The 20,569-nt window shown below is 41.8% G+C and overlaps 2 protein-coding genes across 4 annotated transcripts in view; one reads left to right on the top strand and one right to left on the bottom strand.

Moving 5' to 3' along the window:
- Positions 1-15,072, top strand: part of myh14 (myosin, heavy chain 14, non-muscle) — a 28,230-nt gene extending 13,158 nt beyond the window's left edge. The window contains exons 15-44 of one of the 3 annotated variants that reach the window (XM_063878962.1): positions 287-460; positions 557-671; positions 2,018-2,223; positions 2,363-2,484; positions 2,592-2,661; positions 2,752-2,912; positions 3,463-3,571; positions 3,971-4,102; positions 4,208-4,414; positions 4,502-4,639; positions 4,753-4,876; positions 5,091-5,262; positions 5,405-5,617; positions 5,734-5,878; positions 5,967-6,173; positions 6,361-6,465; positions 6,607-6,759; positions 6,880-7,128; positions 7,216-7,329; positions 7,420-7,518; positions 7,605-7,817; positions 7,912-8,073; positions 8,163-8,291; positions 8,385-8,473; positions 8,553-8,676; positions 8,785-8,993; positions 9,573-9,681; positions 10,152-10,324; positions 10,522-10,545; positions 11,461-15,072. In XM_063878962.1, the coding sequence (XP_063735032.1) occupies positions 287-460; positions 557-671; positions 2,018-2,223; positions 2,363-2,484; positions 2,592-2,661; positions 2,752-2,912; positions 3,463-3,571; positions 3,971-4,102; positions 4,208-4,414; positions 4,502-4,639; positions 4,753-4,876; positions 5,091-5,262; positions 5,405-5,617; positions 5,734-5,878; positions 5,967-6,173; positions 6,361-6,465; positions 6,607-6,759; positions 6,880-7,128; positions 7,216-7,329; positions 7,420-7,518; positions 7,605-7,817; positions 7,912-8,073; positions 8,163-8,291; positions 8,385-8,473; positions 8,553-8,676; positions 8,785-8,993; positions 9,573-9,681; positions 10,152-10,324; positions 10,522-10,545; positions 11,461-11,650 (4,437 nt within the window). In that variant the 3' untranslated portion in view covers positions 11,651-15,072. Of the gene's footprint in view, positions 1-286; positions 461-556; positions 672-2,017; positions 2,224-2,362; positions 2,485-2,591; positions 2,662-2,751; positions 2,913-3,462; positions 3,572-3,970; positions 4,103-4,207; positions 4,415-4,501; positions 4,640-4,752; positions 4,877-5,090; positions 5,263-5,404; positions 5,618-5,733; positions 5,879-5,966; positions 6,174-6,360; positions 6,466-6,606; positions 6,760-6,879; positions 7,129-7,215; positions 7,330-7,419; positions 7,519-7,604; positions 7,818-7,911; positions 8,074-8,162; positions 8,292-8,384; positions 8,474-8,552; positions 8,677-8,784; positions 8,994-9,572; positions 9,682-10,151; positions 10,325-10,521; positions 10,556-11,460 lie in introns of all 3 variants that reach the window. The other 2 variants (XM_063878964.1, XM_063878963.1) reach the window with 2 other exon arrangements.
- Positions 15,073-15,468: 396 nt separating this feature from the next.
- LOC134861633 (uncharacterized) lies at positions 15,469-19,833 on the bottom strand. Its single transcript, XM_063878968.1, has 3 exons — positions 19,774-19,833; positions 18,259-18,467; positions 15,469-17,681 (listed from the first exon to the last, which is right to left on the bottom strand). Exons 2-3 carry the CDS (start codon positions 18,267-18,269, stop codon positions 16,604-16,606), a joined length of 1,089 nt encoding a protein of 362 aa, XP_063735038.1. The 5' UTR covers positions 18,270-18,467; positions 19,774-19,833; the 3' UTR covers positions 15,469-16,603.
- Positions 19,834-20,569: the final 736 nt, after the last annotated feature.

The raw sequence follows: 20,569 nt of genomic DNA, 5'->3' as shown, positions 1-20,569 counted from the left end.
TGAATACACATTTTAATACTTGTTAAATTATGAGATGCTGAGGGTCTATAATTGTCATATATGTTATGTGCATAGTTTGGTGAGTGTGGGAAGTTGTAGTTGCATATTCAACCTGTGGGACCTGTTCACTTTACCACAGCCAACCACACCCATAGATGAAGAACACAAAGTGGACAAAAGGACTTTAATAGAAACACAAACATCATGGGCACACACTCTCTGCTTTGAGACATTGTCATTTGAACTATAAAGTCCAGATTTCACTCACAATAAATGTCTCTGTTAGGCCCACCCGCCTGGTGTGCTGGCGCTGCTGGATGAAGAGTGCTGGTTTCCCCGGGCAACCGACCGCTCATTTGTGGAGAAGGTGTCCGCTGAGCAAGGCACACATCCGAAATTCTTCAAACCAAAGCAGCCACGCGGGGAGGCAGACTTCTCCATCATTCACTATGCTGGCAAGGTATCCCATCATTTCTTAACATCTTTCTGTGTTTACCATATTTCACATCTAAGGGGATACACTGAAACGTCCCCTGCCATCCCTAATGTCTCTCAGGTGGACTACAAGGCACATGATTGGTTAGTGAAAAATATGGACCCTCTGAACGACAATGTGGCGTCTCTTCTCCACCAGTCCTCTGATCACTTTGTGTCAGAGCTTTGGAAGGAGGGTGAGACTGACTTATATTAATTCATAATCACGTACAGTAAACCTATAATCTGTAGACTTCATGTGAAAATGTGTGTTTAAAGTGTACCTTTAACAACAACTTCATATATTTCTGTTTTCTTTATTTTATCCAAGCTTGTCAAGTATAAACAATGTATTTTTTGCTTGAAAAATGTTCTAACTTCACTGTATTTCTTTCTCTTCTCTTCATCTATCCTGCAACTCTCCCATCTATCTGCTGGCTCTCACTTTCTGCTCCTCTCTCTCTTTCTGCTCCTCTCTCTCTGTTATTCCTCCTTCTTGTTTTCTCCTGTGTTCACTTCTCTGATCTTTTTTCCACTTCTGTTCCCTTTCCACTAATTCGGTGCTTGCTTTGGCTCCTTCTTTCCTTTCCTCTTCTGCCTCCCTTCCTTCTTCCTGCATCAGATATTCAAACTCTTCCTCGTGTATACTTCTTTGATTCCTATGCCACAATCCAGGCTAATGGCTCCGACAGTAGGTTTTACTCCTCCTCTGTGTGTCACATTCCTCACTCCCACCTCTGCTAGCTCCTTTAGTTGTGCTGTGGTGTCATGAGCTGTTTCATGTAGTTAGTTATTGTTTTGTGTTGTCACTGTCTGCTCAGTTCTCTCTTTGCTCTTCACCGAGTTCTTCCTCTTAGTGACAGTGCTGTGCTTGTGTGATCTAGTTTTTCCATGTATAGAGTAGAAGTAATGAATCTAGGCTGTGTAGAAATGTCCAGGTAAAGGTAGCAGCATGCTCCCGATTAGTCACAAATATCCAATTCAGGATCACATAAGAGTTGTGCTGCAAAGTGCTTCCACCAACCTCTGCCACTGGAGGGGTTTTATGAAAACCAACCGGGCAGAAATGTGATCCTGAACGAGCTCTGGAGATGCAACATATAAAGTTATACAATACTAACATAAATAGCTTGAAAAGCCACTTCAATATTGGTCTATTAGTATTTCGCTCAAGAAAATTGGCAAATAAGGAGGAATTAAATCATGAGACAGATTTGCAGTTATGCCTGTTGAGACATGCCCAAACTAACAGGTGAAGGTTGAAAATGTGTTTTCACCTGCCCTGTATTAAGACTGTGTATGTGTATCTCACTGGCAAATATGGGTGAGCAAAAGGATACTGTTAGTATTGACTTTGACACAATATCGTTGCATCTTTAATGAACTCCTCTACCATCTGATATCATCTGTGCAAAGACTTGATAGCAGATGTGTAAGTAGTTCTGAGATTACAAGTCCAATAGTGTGGCATTAACATCATCAAATCGGGCAATCGCTGTTTATTCTCCGCTTAACTGAGGGCCCGCTCTATGCTTGCGTCCAGTGGACAGGATCGTGAGTCAGGACCAGGTGTCGATAGGCGAGAGCAGCGGGCCGGTCTCGTTCGGAGGGTCAGGCCTGAAGACGAAGAAGGGGATGTTCAGGACTGTTGGTCAGCTGTACAAGGAGTCTCTCACAAAGCTGATGGCAACTCTGAGGAACACCAACCCCAACTTCCTCCGCTGCATCATTCCAAACCACGAGAAGAGGGTAAGACAGGTGGACTGTAGGAGGAGGAGAGGGATCCTCATGTAGACACAGGTTAAAACCAAAACACACAAAAAGCAGGTGGAAAAAATAAGAACTGTTTGATTTAAAATGTCCATTCTTGTCCCTTTAATGTGGTCAGGCTGGCAAGCTGGCCCCTAACCTGGTTTTGGACCAACTAAGGTGTAATGGCGTTCTGGAGGGGATCCGAATCTGCAGACAAGGCTTCCCTAACCGAATCCCATTCCAGGAGTTCAGACAGAGGTGTGTGTGTGTGATTGTGTGTGTGTGCCCTTTCTCCTGTTTATTACACTTTTTACACATCCTCAGACCGAACACTCAATATTTACAAAACCACATTTGTATTCCAGATATGAGATCCTGACACCTAATGCTATTCCTCGCACATTCATGGATGGCAAGCAGGCATCAGAGCTGATGGTGAGTCTTTTTTTCTGGAGCTGTGAGAATACAACTTACTGTATAAAGATTGAAATGGTGGAAAACTGCAACCACTGTTTCCTTGTTCAGATCAGAGCTTTGGAGCTGGATCTCAACCTGTTCAGGGTCGGTCAGAGTAAAGTGTTCTTCAGAGCTGGAGTCCTGGCTCACCTGGAGGAAGAGAGGGACCTGAAGATCACAGACACCATCATTCGCTTCCAGAGCGCCTCCAGGGGCTACCTCGCCCGCAAGTAAGAGCAGTATCTAATTTTAAACATCAGCAAACATACAGAGGTTAAAATGATGCTCCTGTTGGTTTTAAACATGTGTTACACAATAATTGCCTTTGTTTATTTATCATCAGCTAGTCACTTTCTTACTGAATCAATCTTAAGGGATATGAGTCGACAAACATCTAACACTAAAGGGATTTCTCTCTCAGGAGAAGTTGCTTGCTGCTAGTCTGGAGGCAGTTTTGCTTTTCCCTCTTAAAGGAGCATTAATATTTAATCCTTTGCCAGCCCATATCAGTGACTCTTTAAACAACATTGACAGGTATTTGGCCTGTAAAGGACATGAATTATAAGTTATATTTAACAACGGAGGCTAACTAATTAGAGGTCAGTTTATTTGTATAACATGTTTAATGCACAAAGGAAGTTATAGTATACAAGACGTAGTACATAAGAGCTATACCTGAAATATTTGAAGTTTTGTTTGAAACATAGCCACTACCTATAGATGTCAGGAACACACACATATCGTTTTGCTTATTAATTGTATTGTTTTTTTACTCCTCAGAGCCTTCCTGAAGAAGCAGCAGCAGATGAGCGCTCTGAGGGTGATGCAGAGGAACTGTGCCGCTTACCTCAAACTCAGGAACTGGCAGTGGTGGCGGCTGTTCACCAAGGTAGGAGTTATACAGTGAGGCACATAGATGTAAAATAAACGAGAAACTCAGCCAAGGGTGATCTCTGACACTGCTGTAGAGCTTCAGTTTAATAGTTTTCTCTTTTTGATTGAATTTATCTTTAATTGTACTAGTCAAACAAACTAGCATATTATTTAAAATTCTGCTGAAATGTGACCGCAAATATAAAAGAGATATAATTATTAGTTTGTGCAGGAAGGAAAATATTTTACATCCATGCTCACAATAAACAAAAATATGAACTATAAAAACTTGATTGGGTTATTGAGCAATATGTTGTATGATCCATACATTGACTTTAGATCTTTGACAAAGGAATGAAAAAAAAAGGAAATCATAAGAGATGCAGGAATTGACCTCTGACCCTGTGCCGACCAGGTGAAGCCCCTGCTGCAGGTGACCCGGCAGGATGAGGAGATCCAGGTTAGGGAGGCCGACCTCCAGAAGGCCAAGGAACACCTCACCCGAGTGGAGCAGGACTACACAGAGCTGGACAAGAAACATGCTCAGGTAAACAAACCTCCATCTTGTTCTGCTGTCTACCCTACAATAAAAACCCCACACTATTAATCAGTGCCTCACTCACCTCTTCCTCCTCTCCTGTACACCTTCTAGCTGGTCGAGGAAAAGTCTGTGCTGGCTGACCAGCTGCAAGCAGAGGCAGAGCTGTTTGCGGAGGCGGAGGAGATGAGGGCGCGGTTGGCCAGTCGGAAACAGGAGCTGGAGGAGGTGCTGAGCGAGATGGAGACTCGATTGGAGGAAGAGGAGGAGAGAGGCACGCAGTTGGCCAATGAGAAGAAGAGGATGCAGCAGAATATTCAGGTAAGGAGAAAAGGGAAATAAATGATTCTGAAAATTTGATCTTTTTTTCGTTCCCTGCATGTAACTTAAATTGTATCATCTTGTCAGGACCTGGAGGAGCAGCTAGAGGAGGAGGAAAGTGCCCGACAGCGCCTCCTGCTGGAGAAGGTTACCTTGGAGACCAAAGTGAAGAGTCTGGAAACGGACCTGCTGACTGCAGTGGAGCAGAGAGACCGACTCAGCAAGGTGGGCATCACATTACACCTGAATCATCTTCTGTGTTTGTTTTGTGCGTCGTTGTGTACATATTTATACATGTTTCATGATCCAATGCAATGTTGTTATTTTTCTCTGAGCAGGAGAAGAAACAGTTTGAAGAGCGTCTGAGCGAGGTGACGGATCAGCTGACTGAGGAAGAGGAGAAATCCAAAAGTCTCAACAAACTCAAGAACAAACAGGATGCTGTCATCGCAGATCTAGAGGGTAAATGTCATTACACAGGCAACCTACATGTGTTTCTATGAGTATTTTTGAAAGTCACAACTGTAAAATAGTGAAATAAAATGCAATACATTTATTTAGCCTGTAGAAGCATGACAAGTCATTATTATTTCAATATAAACCAGAAACAAAAGTATGAACAAAAAATTAAGAAATACCACAACACAAATAAACCATCAACTACGACCGTGTGCAGAGCGGCTGAAGCGTGAGGAGCAGGCTCGCTTGGAGCAGGAGAAGTGGAAGAGGAGGATGGAGAACGACACGGTGGAGGCCCAGGAGCAGCTGTCAGACCTGGGTATGCTGTCCGCCGAGCTGAGGGGCAGTCTGGCCCAGAAGGAGAAGGAAATCACCACCCTGCAGGGCCGGTGAGAGGACGACACGTGATAGACGCAGAAACACAAATAAAGCCACATTAAAGATCTCACACACTACACCTTTTACTTTCTTTGTTTTAGTTGTGCATGACCATAAGCAGAAAACAAAAAAATGTTTCTCTGTTTTTGTCAGGTTGGAGGAAGAAGGAGCACGCCGTGCAGAGGCTCAGAGGGCGCTGAGGGAGGCCATGTCCCAGGTGTCTGAGCTGAAGGAGGAAGTGGAGAATGAGCGAGGGATGAGAGAGCGGGCGGAGAAACAGAGGCGAGACCTGGGGGAGGAGCTGGAGGCTTTGAGAACGGAGCTGGAGGACACTCTGGACACCACAGCTGCCCAGCAAGAGCTCAGGTAAATGATCCACACATACATTTAGGCTCTGATTGTTCCATTTTGATCAGGACTGAAAAATAAATCATTATAAAAGACAAGATTTCGCACCTTTGACCCTCTTCCTATCTACACAGGTCTCGTCGGGAGGCGGAGTTAAATGATCTCCAGCGATGTGTAGAAGACGAGACTCGCCGCCACGAGGCCCAGCTATCAGAACTCCGAGTCAAACACAGCTCTGCCATAGACAACCTTCAGGAACAGCTGGACAATAGCAAGAGAGTAAGAGGAACACAACACACACACACGTAAAGACTTGTACGTGCACGTGTAAACATGTCACTCATCCGGTGTCCTATCCATCTTTCAGGCACGTCAGTCCCTCGAGAAGGCCAAATCAGTGCTGGACGAAGAGAGGCAGAATATGAGCGCCGAACTTAAGAGCCTCCAAGCGGGCCGCACGGAGAGCGAAAGGGGTCGCAAGAGGGCCGAGAGTCAGCTGCAGGAGGTCAGCGCCCGCCTGACTCAGGCCGACAGAGAGCGGGAGGAGAAAGAAGAGAAATTGCACAAGCTACAGGTGCAAATGGATACAACACACTGATATCAAATCAAAGATTTACTTGTCCAGTTGTTAATTCATTTGTCTGGTTAAATAGGTGTGGCTTTGTATGTTTTGAACTTCACCAATTCAGATTGAAGTTCTGCAGTAAAGGGATCCTTCTGTATTAGTTCAGGTAAACTTATCCACTCTGTCTTTTTTTCAGTGCGAGATTGAGAATCTCAGCGGCAGTGTGTCCACCTCTGACACCAAATCCCTTCGGCTGGTGAAAGAGGTCAGCAGCCTGGAGAGCCAGCTGAATGATGCAAAGGTAACACACTCAGCAGAGGATTGGGCTTCATTAGACCACAACCACAGAAAACTCGAGAGAATAATTACACTTTTTAAAAACATCTTTAGGAGAATGTCTTGGTTGATAAACACTTTACAAATTTTTTGTTTTCTGTCTCAGGAACAACTGCAGGATGAGAGTCGTCAAAAGATGACTCTGGGCTCGAGGGTACGAGCGCTGGAGGAGGAAAAGAACGGACTGATGGAGAGACTGGAGGAAGAGGAGGAGAGAGCCAAAGAGTTAACCCGGCAGATTCAGACTCATGCCCAGCAGGTATATCAGAGAAAATCATGTATCAGTTCCCCATATTCTATCACCCCCTTATAATTCACAATTTCCAAAAACGTAGAATCAACATCACTATTATGAATTATTAACCCCTTTCTCCTTCAGCTGGCAGAGCTTCGTAAGCAGTCGGAGGAGGTGAACACGGCCGTGGAAGCCGGAGAGGAGACGCGCAGGAAACTCCAGAGAGAGCTGGACAGCGCCGTCGCAAGGGAGCGTCAGAAGGAGGAGGAGAAGGAGAGGGTGGAGAGGCAAAGGGAGCGACTGAGGGAGGAGATCGAGGACATGACCCTCGCTCTACAGAGAGAGAGGCAGAACTGCACGGCCCTGGAGAAGAGGCAGAAGAAGTTTGACCAGGTCAGATTGTGTCCAAGCACAAGCTGCTAACATCTCTCTGAGACATCTTCTCCTGACCTTTTCACTTTGTCTCTCTCACCCCCTCAGTGTCTGGCGGAGGAGAAAGCGGTAAGCGCTCGGCTGGCAGAGGAAAAGGACCGGGCAGAAGCAGACAGCCGAGAGAAAGAGACCAGACATATGGCCCTTTCCCGAGCCCTGCAGGTAAACCAACTGAGAGTAGACTGAACAAAATGTGTTTTTATGTACCTGTGATCGTGGTGATTCATTCTCTTCTTGTGTTTCTGTGAGTAGGAGGCGCAGGAAGGAAGGGAAGAGCTAGAGAGGGCCAACAAGCAGCTCCGTCTGGAAATGGAACAGCTTGTTAACCAGCAGGACGACGTCGGCAAGAATGTAAGACTCCTTCTCGTGGGATTCCTTTGTTATGTTTCTGTCTCAATCCTCAGTGAGTCACCGTCTCCTCTCTGCTTTTGCATCAGGTCCATGAACTGGAGCGAACCCGCAGGAGCTTAGACGCTGAAGCACAGAACCTGCGAATTCAGACGCAGGAGCTTGAGGAGGAACTGACGGAGGCGGAGAACTCGAGGCTGAGGCTGGAGGTCAACCTGCAGGCACTCAAGGCCCAGTTTGAGAGGGAGATAAGCACCAACGAGGAGAAGGGAGAGGAGAAGAGGAGGGCGCTCAGCAAACAGGTAGAGAGGAGGGAGAGATGAGCTCACAGAATGTGCTGTTGCTCTTCCTCTCTCCAAATCACACAACATGTTCTTTTCCTTTGTCCTTTGCCAGGTGAGGGAGTTGGAGATCCAGCTGGAGGAAGAGAGGAGTCAGCGGTCTCAGGCTGTGTCATCCAAGAAGCAGCTGGAAGCAGAACTGCAGGATGCGGAGGCCCAGGTGGAGACTACCACGCGCGGGAAAGAGGACGCTATGAAACAGCTACGGAGGCTGCAGGTAAATAGTTTTTGCTACCCATAAACATAGATTTTCTCATCTCATTAATAGCCTACATTGTCCTATAAAATGTCTCTTTTTTGTCACAGGGTCAAATGAAGGAAGTTCTGCGCGAGCTAGAGGAGAGCAGGTTGTCCCGGGATGAGGTGATGGCACAATCCAAGGACAACGAAAAGAGGATCCAAACTCTGGAAGCAGAGGTCCTGCAGTTCACTGAGGTACGTTTATTTAACTGAAATTCAGTAAAAATATAATGATATAATATTTTCTGAAGTTTTTAAAACCCCATCTGTGTTTGTTTGCCTGTGTAGGAGCTCTCTGTATCAGACAGGCAGAGGAGACAGGCTCAGCAGGAGAGAGACGAGATGGCCGATGAGATGGTCAACAGCAGCTCTGGAAAGTCAGTGTCCCTTCACTACAGATAGACTTTGTTAATCCGTGTTGTTTTGTATGTGGACTTAGATGTGATGTTTGTCCAGGAATGTGCTGTTTGAAGAGAAGCGGAGGTTAGAGGCACGAGTCAGTCAGCTGGAGGAGGAGCTGGAGGAGGAGCAGAGTAACGCTGAGCTGATGTCGGAGAGACAGAGGAAGACTGCCCTACAGGTACGGTGATACGTGGTACCTGCACACACACATCCACCTCTATCTCTGTCTAACCATGACATGCATGTCAGTACACATCCTCATTGCTGCTCATGTGCCCGCATCCAGGTGGAGACTCTGACCGTGCAGCTGCAGGGAGAGAGAACTTTGGCCCAGAAGGCAGAGGCGGCCCGGGAGCAGCTGGAGAGGCAGAACAAGGAGCTGAAGAGTCGCCTGGGGGAGATGGAGGGAGCCGTGAGGGGCAAACACCGACTCAGCGTCGCAGCCCTGGAGGCCAAGATCGACTCTATGGAGGAGCAGCTGGAGCAGGAGAGACAGTGAGAGACACAGACACATGCCTTAGTACAGATAATAGAAGATATGTTCAGAAGAAATACTCTTTAAGAAGGCTATGCACTTCTTTTCTTTTGTTTTGTTTTTAAGAACAGACTTAAACAAATCATTTAAATAAATTAATAATAATAAGGTGCCATATTCAAAGGTCAATAAAAAATGTCCACTAAAAGGTCTACACTATACTAAAGGTTACTTTCTCAATTTCAAAGTACAAATTAATTTACCTCATGCAATGATTTTCACACATGTAGAACAAATACAATAACCTATAGTAATAGTAGGGAAGGGTTGTTTGTGTCCATTACAGCTCCCTGTTTCTGTTTCTTTCTTTTTGCCCACACAAACCACACTGTGAATGATTTTAGACAACATACATTTAATTAAACACCTTGAATGACCAATTTCAGGGCTGGTCAGCTATCTCCACCAATGTAGCATAAGGGGTGAACAGTAGTTCCGCCTCAACCAGCAGAGTTACCTTAAATACAAATAGATATGATGATCTTGAATTGTTTTGTGTGACAGGTACCCGTTTTAAAACACATTTTTCTATTCCTCAGGGAACGAGCCATTGCCAACAAACTGGTGCGAAAGACAGAGAAGAAACTGAAGGAGGTGATGATGCAGTCGGAGGACGAGAGGAGACATGCAGACCAGTACAGAGAACAGGTAAGACATTATCCACAACTGCATACACAGCCAGAGACTAAGCATGAAATAGTTATTCAGTGAGGGTCAGGTCAGGTAAACTCGCTGCTTTAATTGCGACTCAGCGCACAAAGAGAGTGTTGAAAAATCATCCTAAAATGACTGATTTATCCAGCTCAGTCTAACATAATCCTAATCTCGCCCCGGCATCTGTGTGTTCTTTTGGAAAATAGAGTGTATTCCACTCCGAAAAACAAATCCATCATCCCCCACAGAGACACTGCCTCTTCCACCAAAACATTATTGGTGATAATCTGCCAGGTTTAATCTGACTGCTGATCCCCATCAGCCCTCCTGTTCCCAAACTAATCCCTCTCTTTATATATCTGCTTGTTCCCCTCTCTCTTCCCCTCCGGTGTCTCACCTCTGCAATACGCCCCATCCTTTTCCAACACTTCTCCTTAATCCTCCCACTTTCCTCCTCCTCGTAGGTGGATAAATCGATGGTCCGCCTGAAGCAGCTGAAGAGGCAGCTGGAGGAGGTGGAGGAGGACAACTCTCGCTCCAACGCCCAGAAGAGGAAGCTGCAGAGAGAGCTGGAGGAGCTCACAGATGCCAGTCAGAGCATGGCTAGAGAGATCACCACTCTACGCAGCCAGCTCAGGTATCCGTGTGTGTGTTTGTCTGTGTGTGTATGTGTGGGTTTTCTGTTTGTTTGATCATCATTTATGGTTGTTTTGTTTGTTTTTAACCCCCCATTAACTCGATATGATTTGTTTTGTTGTGCTCTTTTGTTGCATCTGTTTGTGTCCATCTAACACTGACAAACTGTCCATCTGTGTCCATCACAACATCACTCAGCCTTCCTGAATGGAGACCAGAGCAGTAGGTCAATGTGTGTGTCATGTTTCTTTGTCTGTGGTTAATGGGTGGAGGTTTAATGCACACAAACTGTTCTTTTTGTACATCTTTGTGTTGGATGTTTTTTATTGTTTTTATTTTTGCACATTCAATCTTTAGTTGCACAACAGATATCATGTAGGTGAGTCTACAATTATCGTTGTGGCTTAACTCTCACCTGCCTTATGACTGACACAATCAGCTTTTTTGTTGGTTTTTAACAACTTTTAATTACTTAATTTTAAAGTAATTTGTCAAGAAAAAATGCAAGACATTCAAATTCGCTACGGTTTTTTTTAAAGTCTGTTTCTAGTCTGTCATTTACAGTTAGTCAGACCTAGAACTGGAAGTTTACCTACAGACGTTTCTGAGGGGAAAGGTTTTTGCTGAATCCTGATGAAGTCAAAGTGGCTTCTATCCTCTTGCCAAATAAATAGATTTTGACTCTGGAAGTATGTGACTGATAGGCAAGCTGAGCAAATGTTGATGTTCAACGGAAGGATTTCATATTTCTCTTTCAAAATTCTGCCAGCAAAGATGGTATCTCTGTGACAAACAGGAGTAGCTTAAAAAGTCTCAAAATGGCTCTATATCATCAAAAATATTTTCAAAATAAGGTGTTGGGCAACAGTGAGTGGACTTAATAATCAGTTTTGTCTTCAGTCAAAATGTTAAACACTTAATCCGTCTTGGTGATTTGCAGAGGAATGCAGAGCAGTAACGTCAGACAATTTGCAAATAAAAATAAACATAAGAAAGAAAAACTGTACACACTACTCAAAAATATCCTTTACACATGATGGTTATAAGGAAAATGATGAAGATACGAGTAGTTTTCAGAGATACACTCTACTGTTTCACAGCAGGACAAACTGTAACTCCGTCTCTCTCCTTATCCAGGCGTGCTCCGTTGCCCCTGGCGATGCGTGGACGCAGAGCGCTGGTAGACGACCTCTCGTTGGAGAACTCTGACTCTGAGGAGCCTCCAGCCTCGCCGACCCCCTCCTCTGGACCCCCAGGGACCCCAACTCCCTCCTCTGAACACAGCATGGACCCCCCACCGCCCTACAGCGTCAACAACACAGAGTGACGCACCTATAGACTCGGTTACACATAATACGCACACACACACACAACCACAAACACATTGGCCTCTCACAGCCTCGACTACTCAGGGGTGAAGGAGTGACACGCATATAACAACACTAGTTTATAAAAGTAAATTTATGATGAATACATCAGGTACATCTGTCTGTACAACAACCTCACTAAAAAGAAAGTGTAAAATTAGATTTCACAAAGAGGAAACTGGAGTTCATTTTGTAAAAGACTGTGACAAAATTACATAACAAAGACTGGAAATTTCTACACTACATCTCTGTAAATCATTCAGAGAAACAAAACTACATTTTCCAGTGTTCCAAGGGGAAAGAAAATGACTATCAACTAACTTCTTGATGCTGTACGGTAATTAGTAGAAAACATTATGGTGATCTTTTCCTTGAGGAGGTATTTAAAAGATAAGCCATGTTCAAACCCTTTGACAAGGATTTTATATATATATATATATATATACAATCTGATGTCATACAGGGCTGCTGGAGGGTGATGATACAAAATCTGTATGTGTGTTACAAAAAGAGGTCAACAAGAGAAGTCGAGTACACACATGAAACAATGTGATTTATGACATTTTAATACAGCAGTTTTAAAAAACATGAAATAAGAAACTTGTGATAATCTGGTAAACAGTTGGGGGGGGACAACAGCTGACATTTTGGGCGAGTTAGCAAAAGAGAAATAGCATAGTAACTATTATTTAATTCAACTTTTATTGTCAACGGTTGATCAGAAACTGGGAAAAATTCCATCTCACATTATCTAATTGTCACTTTTCAGAATTGTAAAAACGCAAACGTTTGAGTATAAAAAGCAGTCTCAATGCACTTAAGCTGCATTAAGGTTTTATTAAATAAATAAATCTTCTTTCTGTAGATTAGAAACAGTATGTTGTTAGGCAAAGCAGTGGGTAGAAATTAGTTTCTTTAACTAAAATCTTAACATATTGCTTCAGAAATTTGAATTTATATAATTTATATCCAAATGTGAACTTAAGTTATTTGACGGCTGGTTATTTTCTGTACGACTCTCCTGTGTTGTGGGAAAGTTAGTCTGATCATTATTGCTCCTGCTGCAGTCCGCTTTACAGCGTCGGCTCTCAGCAGGGAATTTGCAATGGAGAGCGGTGGATAACTGGTTTCACTGTTTAAGGCCGTTTCCGGTGTGAAAAATGGGTTATTTACCACAGCGACATATAGGAATAACCTGTGGAGAACTGTACTGATGGATTTTTTTATCCAAAGCAGAACAAATCGTGACAATGGATCTTTTTTTAAATATCTTTTAGACTGATAAACACATCTCAATTTATTTTGACAAGCATCTTGTACATTGTAACTTTGATTTTCAATGATTATCTGTGTAAATTATCGATCAAACAAAGCTTTTGTTTTTAACCAAATGGTGGGCGTATGGATGAGAAAAAGGGACTTAAATAAGTAGTAAATGTAGAGTAGTTGTAGATTAGATGAGAGGGTAGAGCCCGAGGAGGTTTTCTACTTTTCCTCAGTAGAATAAACTCAGTCTCTGCTCAGAGTTCCTGTGCAGACTAACTGAGCATGAGACTCAAACATTTTCAGATACTTAGGGTTAGATACAAAAATGACAATGGAAGCACTGAGGAATGAATTTTTATGAAGCAAATGCAAGTTGAACAAAAAGTAGAATTTCTTTTTTACCCTGTCTATTGACTCAAATTGACCCACGTGTGTGTGGTGTCATCCAGACACAAGCAGGGTGAGGACCCTGCTGTGAAACAGACATTGTTTTTGTGGAACCTGGATTCAAATACGTGTTTTCCTTTTGATAAAACATCTCCATTTTCCTCAGCATGTTTATATTATTGTTTAACAGGTGGTTTAATAGACCTATTTTTATTACATTGACCTTCATTCACCACCTGTTTGCCTGTCACAGCTCTAAGGCTGTCCAGGATCAAATGTGATGTCTAGAGTTTTGTCTTAGACACATGTAACGATATTTTAAAGATATAATTTAACAATTTGGGAAATATGCTTTCTTGTGGATAGTAGGACAGGAATGTTTTATGTCACTACAATAGAAATAAAGCTACAGCCAGCAATTGCTTAGCTTAGGTTAGCCTAGCATAAAGCCTTGAAAGATGGGTAAACAGCCAGCCCGGTTCTGTCTAGCGAAAAGTACTCTGGGGTTTGACCGAAAAAACATAAACGTAGCTTGTTGCTTTACACTTAGTTTTTTCTTAAACCAACAGGATAAAACATGACTGATATTTAGAAATGCTGGAAGGTTTGTTTTTGTTTCATTCAGGCAGAGCTAGCTAACTGTTGCTTAGTGTGCTAAGCTAATTCCAAAGTAACTGGCTGTAGTTTCATATTTACCAAACAGACATGAGAATGACAATGATCTTGACAATGATGTTCTTACTCGTAAAAAAGCCTATTTCCCAAAAACATAAAACCATTCCTTTAAATAATAAAGAGAGTTACCAGTGGTTTTACTTTGAATTGGCGCTAAAGAAAGATAAAGATAAATCACAAATGTTGCTCCGTAAGTTTTCTTTGCTTTCGGGTTGTTATACTAGCTGGCAAAGGATTAATGATCCTGATGGTGTTGACCGTGCATTCGTTTTCGGTAATCAGGGTCTTCATCACTGCTCCCTTCCTCTTGTTTTAAATAAACAAGTGTACTGTATATGTTAATGAAACCGCAATGCAAAGCTAAAATCTGCATATCAACATCAATAGGCGCGTACAGGGCATGTAAGGCATTTTGTATTGTTTTGCCTTGCCAGGTTCACCTTGATTCACAGTTAGTGAGAGGTGAAGATCAAGAAAGAGTTTGACTACTGACGACATATATTTAAGCCTGATTATAGGGTTTGATTTTTTTGTTTTCATTATGTACAATATTATTTTAGCAATATGCAATTGATTTGTTAGACGCTGTGTTTTTTTATTTTAAGATATTGTGTAAACGCTGCACTTTACACATTACAGAACATCATGTCTGCTTTGTCCGGTTGTGTTTTATCTCAAAGAGGGCGACATTAAGCATAAAGCCAAATGAGCTGACATCACGTGTCAAAAACGACGCAATCTGTCTCTCTGAACTGTTCACTTAAAAATCGTAATCTCAGAATGTCGTACCAGCGTCTAAACGTGGCGACGTCGCTCACGCCTTGATAGACCAAAATCTGAAGACACGTGGATTGAGCTGTCCGTCTGTAGCAAGTGACGAGGCCGGTGCTTCTCTAAGGTGTTATTTTTCTCTCTCTGTTCTTTATGGCTACTGTGGAACTTGAAACATTTTTAAAAAAAAGTGTTTTATTGTTTTAGCCTTTGTTTTGTTTATGATGCTGTAATTATAAAACATCTGACTGGGGTTAACTTTAATATATGTCGTTGGTTTTGATCTCGTGTGTTTCTGTGTGTTTCTTTGACAGAAGACTCATTTACTCAAGTACAGCACTTAATTATAAATTGTAGGTATATTCATTTTATGCTACTTTATATTTTTACTCCACTCTACACCTCAAATGAGAATCTTTTACATTGTGCTGCATTACATTGGTTTTATTTATTTCTTTGCACTAAATGTAAGGCAGCAGAAACTCAACAAAGAAAAGGAAGCACGTTGTGAAGGTGAAAAAAAGAGGCTCATTGAAGGCCTCATGTGTATTATGAGCAAATACAAAAGTAATGCAATCGACACAAGCAAATAAAGAAAAGAGATAAGTAACCTAACTATACGCAAAATAAATAAACAGTCATTCAAAATGTAATCAAATACAGTTAAATGAAAGCTCTTTACAATATAAATACATGATCCTATTGAGTTCTGACAATAGTTTGTAAGACATTTTTGCAAGACATATTCTTGTAATCCCCCTGACACACACACACACACACACACACACACACACACACACACACACACACACACACACACTATAAAACAGGAGTAATTAGCCTTTAGATTTAGTTTATTGTTATAAATATTTGTCACCACTTTAAACATATACTTAGGTACTACTACTGTAAGTAACACAAATTGAACATCACATGGCACAAACAACAGTTTAAAGCGTAAACATAGAAATGTAAAAAAAAAATTGTTGATTTAAGATTTACTGTACATGATTTATTTAAATATTACAATAAAAGTGCTGCTAAGATAAATGCAATACAGAATACAGTATCTTTTTTAAATAAAACCTATAATATACATTCTCCTTGACTAGATGCTTGTTAAACACATCCCTCTTGTTACTCATCTTGCAGATGGAGCTATCAGTGTTAACATGTTTTTAGTATGATGACATAAGCATATCTTTTCTATCTCCTTTTAAATAAATGATACGAGCTAGGAGTCTGAAAGCTGATTCTCGGAAAAACTGCCATAATGTTACATATTAATATTATCTCCACTTTCACACTTGAACATCTTTTGATGAATTTCCGTCATGAACTGCAAATATTTAATTTCTTTTGTGTAATTTCTCTCTTTCAGATGCTAGTTCTTTTCAAAACGTCACTAGAGTAAAATGCTGGGGTGAACTTGTGTCACAGTCTCAGCTTGTCAATAATTAGCATTGAATTAAATGTAAAAATCCTCAATGCAATTATATTTTTAACCATATATGACAAACCCTTGTCAAAATGTATGCCCTATACATATTAACACATCCAAATTTATTCAAAAACGTTTTTTAAAGCCTTCAATGCCACTAATGAGGCACAAGGGGTTAAGACTTAACAAACCTTAATAAGAAAAGATGATGATGTTTTCCTAGCAGTTTGGTGACTTTGTGTCCTTTAAGATGTCAGTGAACAGCCAGTCATCCTCATGCGGCGGTGTTTGTATAGGACGGTGCTCAGGAATATGAAGTGGGACAGGGAATGACTGAGCTATTCCCTCAAATGGTATAAAGTTTTGGTTATTTTCACAATTTACCAGCATACAGGGAATCTCCTCCTGGGGACGCTGGTACGTCTGAAGCTCCTGAGGCGTTGTATTGGTATCCAATCGATGTGGATGTTGGGAGCTGAGCGATATTTGTATCTCGGTTTGCCTTAAATTTGTTAAACTGTGTCTCTTCAGCATCTTCATTTTGTCTCTGTGCCTGCAAGCTCCTCTGGAAGTGGTTTATTGGCAGCCCCTGATCCCCATGATAACTGTATTCATATCTAGGCTCGCCTGTCTCACTGTGTTGATCATCCACTTCAGAGCTTCTAAAAATATCTGACTGGTCTGCAAGTCCAACATCATCGGCATTAAATTCCTGCCCAGAGTCACCTTGGCAGGCACAGATACTTTCAAAATATGTCTCAACATCCATGCAGCCTCCTAAGTCTTTACTGCCAACGCTGAAAAGATCCATGATATCTGCCCACTGACTCTCTGAAATGTCAGCGATACTCTTCTGGGCCTGAGGGGACATGTTTGAGAACATCTGGATTGAGAAGTCACATGACGAGTCCAGAGACAGCGGAGAGACGGAAGGAGAGATGTCTGCGTCTTGGTTGAACTGGATGAAGCCAGATTCCTGCTGAGTCAAGTCTTCAGAGGAGTTGTTGGCTGACTCCAGCTGACTGTCACCGTTGTAACACTCAGCATATCGGAGCTCTTCATCGTGGTGATAGTCTATGCCTTGTGGGGAGGTCATATGTGATAATGAAGATGAGAGGTGATTGTCTTTTTTCTGTCTTTCTTTGCTGTTGTTCTTCTTTTTAGCATTGCAGGTGGTGGGCTGTGATTTGGGATGTCGCTTCCAGAGATGTCCTGAATCCTGCTGCTTCTTTTCACTGATTTCAATTGTATGCGACACGTTACTTTCACTGCCCTCTGTGTGAGCGCTGCATTTATCTTGGTCTGGTAGATCATCACCTTGGGCTGGGCTCCCTGACCGGTCAGCTCTCTCTGGCTTCTGTGATGGTGGAGAGGATGTGTTTTTTTCCTTCTCCATGTGACAAAGAGAAGATGCCAGCCGGTGGTTTGTTGCTTCTATGTCTGCAAACTTTCTGTTGAGAGGCAGACGAGGAGAAAGATCAAACATTGAACCATAGCGATTATTATGTAATCTTAAAGAACTTATTTGAATGTTTATGGAGAAAAGCTTTTTTGTGCTTTGGAAATATTGACACTAGCTTATCAAAAAGACTATAAAACCAGTGAGCCTGGATCTGTCCAACAGAACAATCTGCCAACCAACAAAAAACGCTATAAAGTGTTGAAGTGTTGAAGACCTTTATTGATATATAAAGGGTTTATAGGGAGTTATGTGTTACCGGAGTATATTGACTTTTTTTCTTAATTTTATGATGTTAGAAATCTGTGTGCCAAGATAGGCTAACAGGCAGCTGGCTTGATCATATAATATTCACTGTTCAGATAACAACGATGCAAAAAAGCATATTTCCAACAATGTCAAACTTTGACATTAAAATGAAGCCATTTCTACTTGTCATACATCTTCAAAATAGATACTGCGATCAGTCCCCAAGAGTGAGTCTCCATTCTTAGATTATTATTTTTTTTAGAGGCCTGTAGAGGTCATTTTGATAAATATCTTAGAGTATTTCTGATGTTCCCACACACCTCTGGATCATGTTTTGCAGAAGCGGCGATGGTTGACCTGACGTTTGGACGGCCGGTTCTTCCTGGGCTTCTGTAGTGTCCTCATCATGTGACCCGCTGCTGAGGTTACGAAGGTGTAGAGGTCACGACCCCACGGGACGCCTCGCTCCAACCCGGGCTCCAGAGTCACAGAGATGGAGGGTCGCATAGCTGCAAGGGAGAGAGAGGGGCTAAAGTGATAAAGAGAAAGAGACACAAGTAAAAAAGGACAGAAAGGTTAGAAAAGTGAGAGAACACAACATTTTGTTGAAATTAGATCAAAGTGAAATGCACTTGAAGTTATTTAACGTGAGGAAAATGTTAAGAATGTATCTTTTTTTATTTTCTAACCTTAAATTACCTTTATGATGCATTTCCCAATTTGGGAAATTTTTGCATCGCAGCAGCTCAACAAAAATAAAATGGCAAAAAAATTTATAAAATATACATACAAAATGAAAATATACGCACAAAATGTACACAAAATAAGTATAAAGTAGGATATTGTATATACATTAAGTGTTTGAGGAATGGAATATTAAATAGAATCTAAATGTGAAATGTACAGCATGGGTTCAAGTCCAGTAATGCAATAGAAGCTGTGGATAAGAGGGTTCTCTGCCAGCCAGGGGTGAGTTGTTATACAGTGTTATGGCAGTAGGCAGGAATGTTCTCCTGAATCTGTCCTTGTGATAGCGGAGCTGGAGCAGTCTGTTGGAGAAGGAGCTCCGCTGTCTGTCTAGCTGCAGGTGGAGAGGGTGGGTGGGGTTATCCATGATCGATAACAGTCTGTTCAGTGTCCTCCTCTCCACCACAGCTTCAAAACGGTCCAGTTTGATGCTGATGACCGAGCTAGCTTTCCTGATCAGCTTGTTGATTCTGCTAGTGTCACTGGCTCTGATGCTGCCCCCAAGCATTGGTGCTAACAAACTAACGCAGCCTATCCAGCACAATTTAGCACTCTTGGAAATAAACCAGTTTTTAAACTGTACAAGCGTAACTACAATATTGTTACTTGTATTTGTAATTCCATTTCTTGGGTACTAAATACTTTACAGTGCTCCATTTGAGGATGAAATATTATAATTTTACCAGTAGTTCATTTGTTTCACAGTAGTCAACTATGCAGATAAAGTAATTCTATACACAACCTATGCTGAGTTTATAAAATAGAATACAATGCTCGAGGGTATTCTCTTCAACAGTACAATACATGCAAAAACAATCTAAAAATATACAAACACTTAAAAATGTAACACCAATAGGAGCTGTTTTCTGCACTATTTGACTTTCAAATTCAATTTTACTTAACTTATTGAACGAGGATTTTAAATGTAATCAAGTAATTTAAAAAACAACATTATTCTTCTAACCCCACTGCCGCCATAATTACTGATACAGTAGAGGATTGATAAATTAACAACATAAAGTAATTGCAGTTTGTTATATTTAGTTTTGTTCAGGTTCATCTTAATGATAAAATAAAATCACTCATACCTTATTCCTCGTCAGGCTGCTGTGTCTTCGTATCTTCTGCAATCTGCACTGAGGACTCAGCCCTCCTCTGTCAGGCTGCCTCAGAGAGAAAGAGGTGTGGTAATTTAATTGTTTGTGTATGTCTTTGCAGGTATTGTGTGTCTGTGTGCGCAAATGAAGTCAAGTGACAGAAACGCTCAATTCAAATGCAGACATTCCCCCTTTTTCCCCTCCCCAGCAGCATGAATAGAAAACAACTTCACAAATTGATAGTGGAAGAAGAAGTGAGACACGATCAGAGGCTCTGAAAAGAAAGAGGCAATTATCTGAGAAGTCAACCGCTCGTGGAGTTGTGGGCACGCGTCTCCATTGTGTGTCGCACCAAAGGCAGCTTGTTAAATTCAGGGAGACACAAACACACCAGTTGAGGCAGTTAACAAGCCCTTAATTGATCAGCTTAAACTCTGGCCCTAATTATCACATTCTCAGAGGGAAGAGCTAAGATGGTTGCTAGTGCCTTTAATTGACCTTTGCAATTCAATAGCTCACCTTCCATGTACAGAGTTTTACATATCTATGGCAGCAGGTGGGCGGAGAGAGGCTTGCATTTGCACTGGAATAAAAAAAAAAGTTTTGCTTTCAACGTTTTTGATAATTAAAAAGGACCTCATCTTGATTTTCAGTTGAGTGTGATTATCCAGAATACAATTGAGGTATTTGGTCTAGGTTACGTCTTTCATGGATTTTTGTTGCTGGTTACCTGTCTTCTATATATATATTATATAAAATATGGACACATTTGATTTATTCTACAGTT

Source organism: Eleginops maclovinus, chromosome 3, assembly GCF_036324505.1.
Source record: "Eleginops maclovinus isolate JMC-PN-2008 ecotype Puerto Natales chromosome 3, JC_Emac_rtc_rv5, whole genome shotgun sequence".
Classification (NCBI taxonomy): Eukaryota; Metazoa; Chordata; class Actinopteri; order Perciformes; family Eleginopidae; genus Eleginops; species Eleginops maclovinus.
The sequence above is the reverse complement of the archived record's forward strand: the minus strand, read 5'-3'. Positions and strand labels throughout refer to the sequence as shown.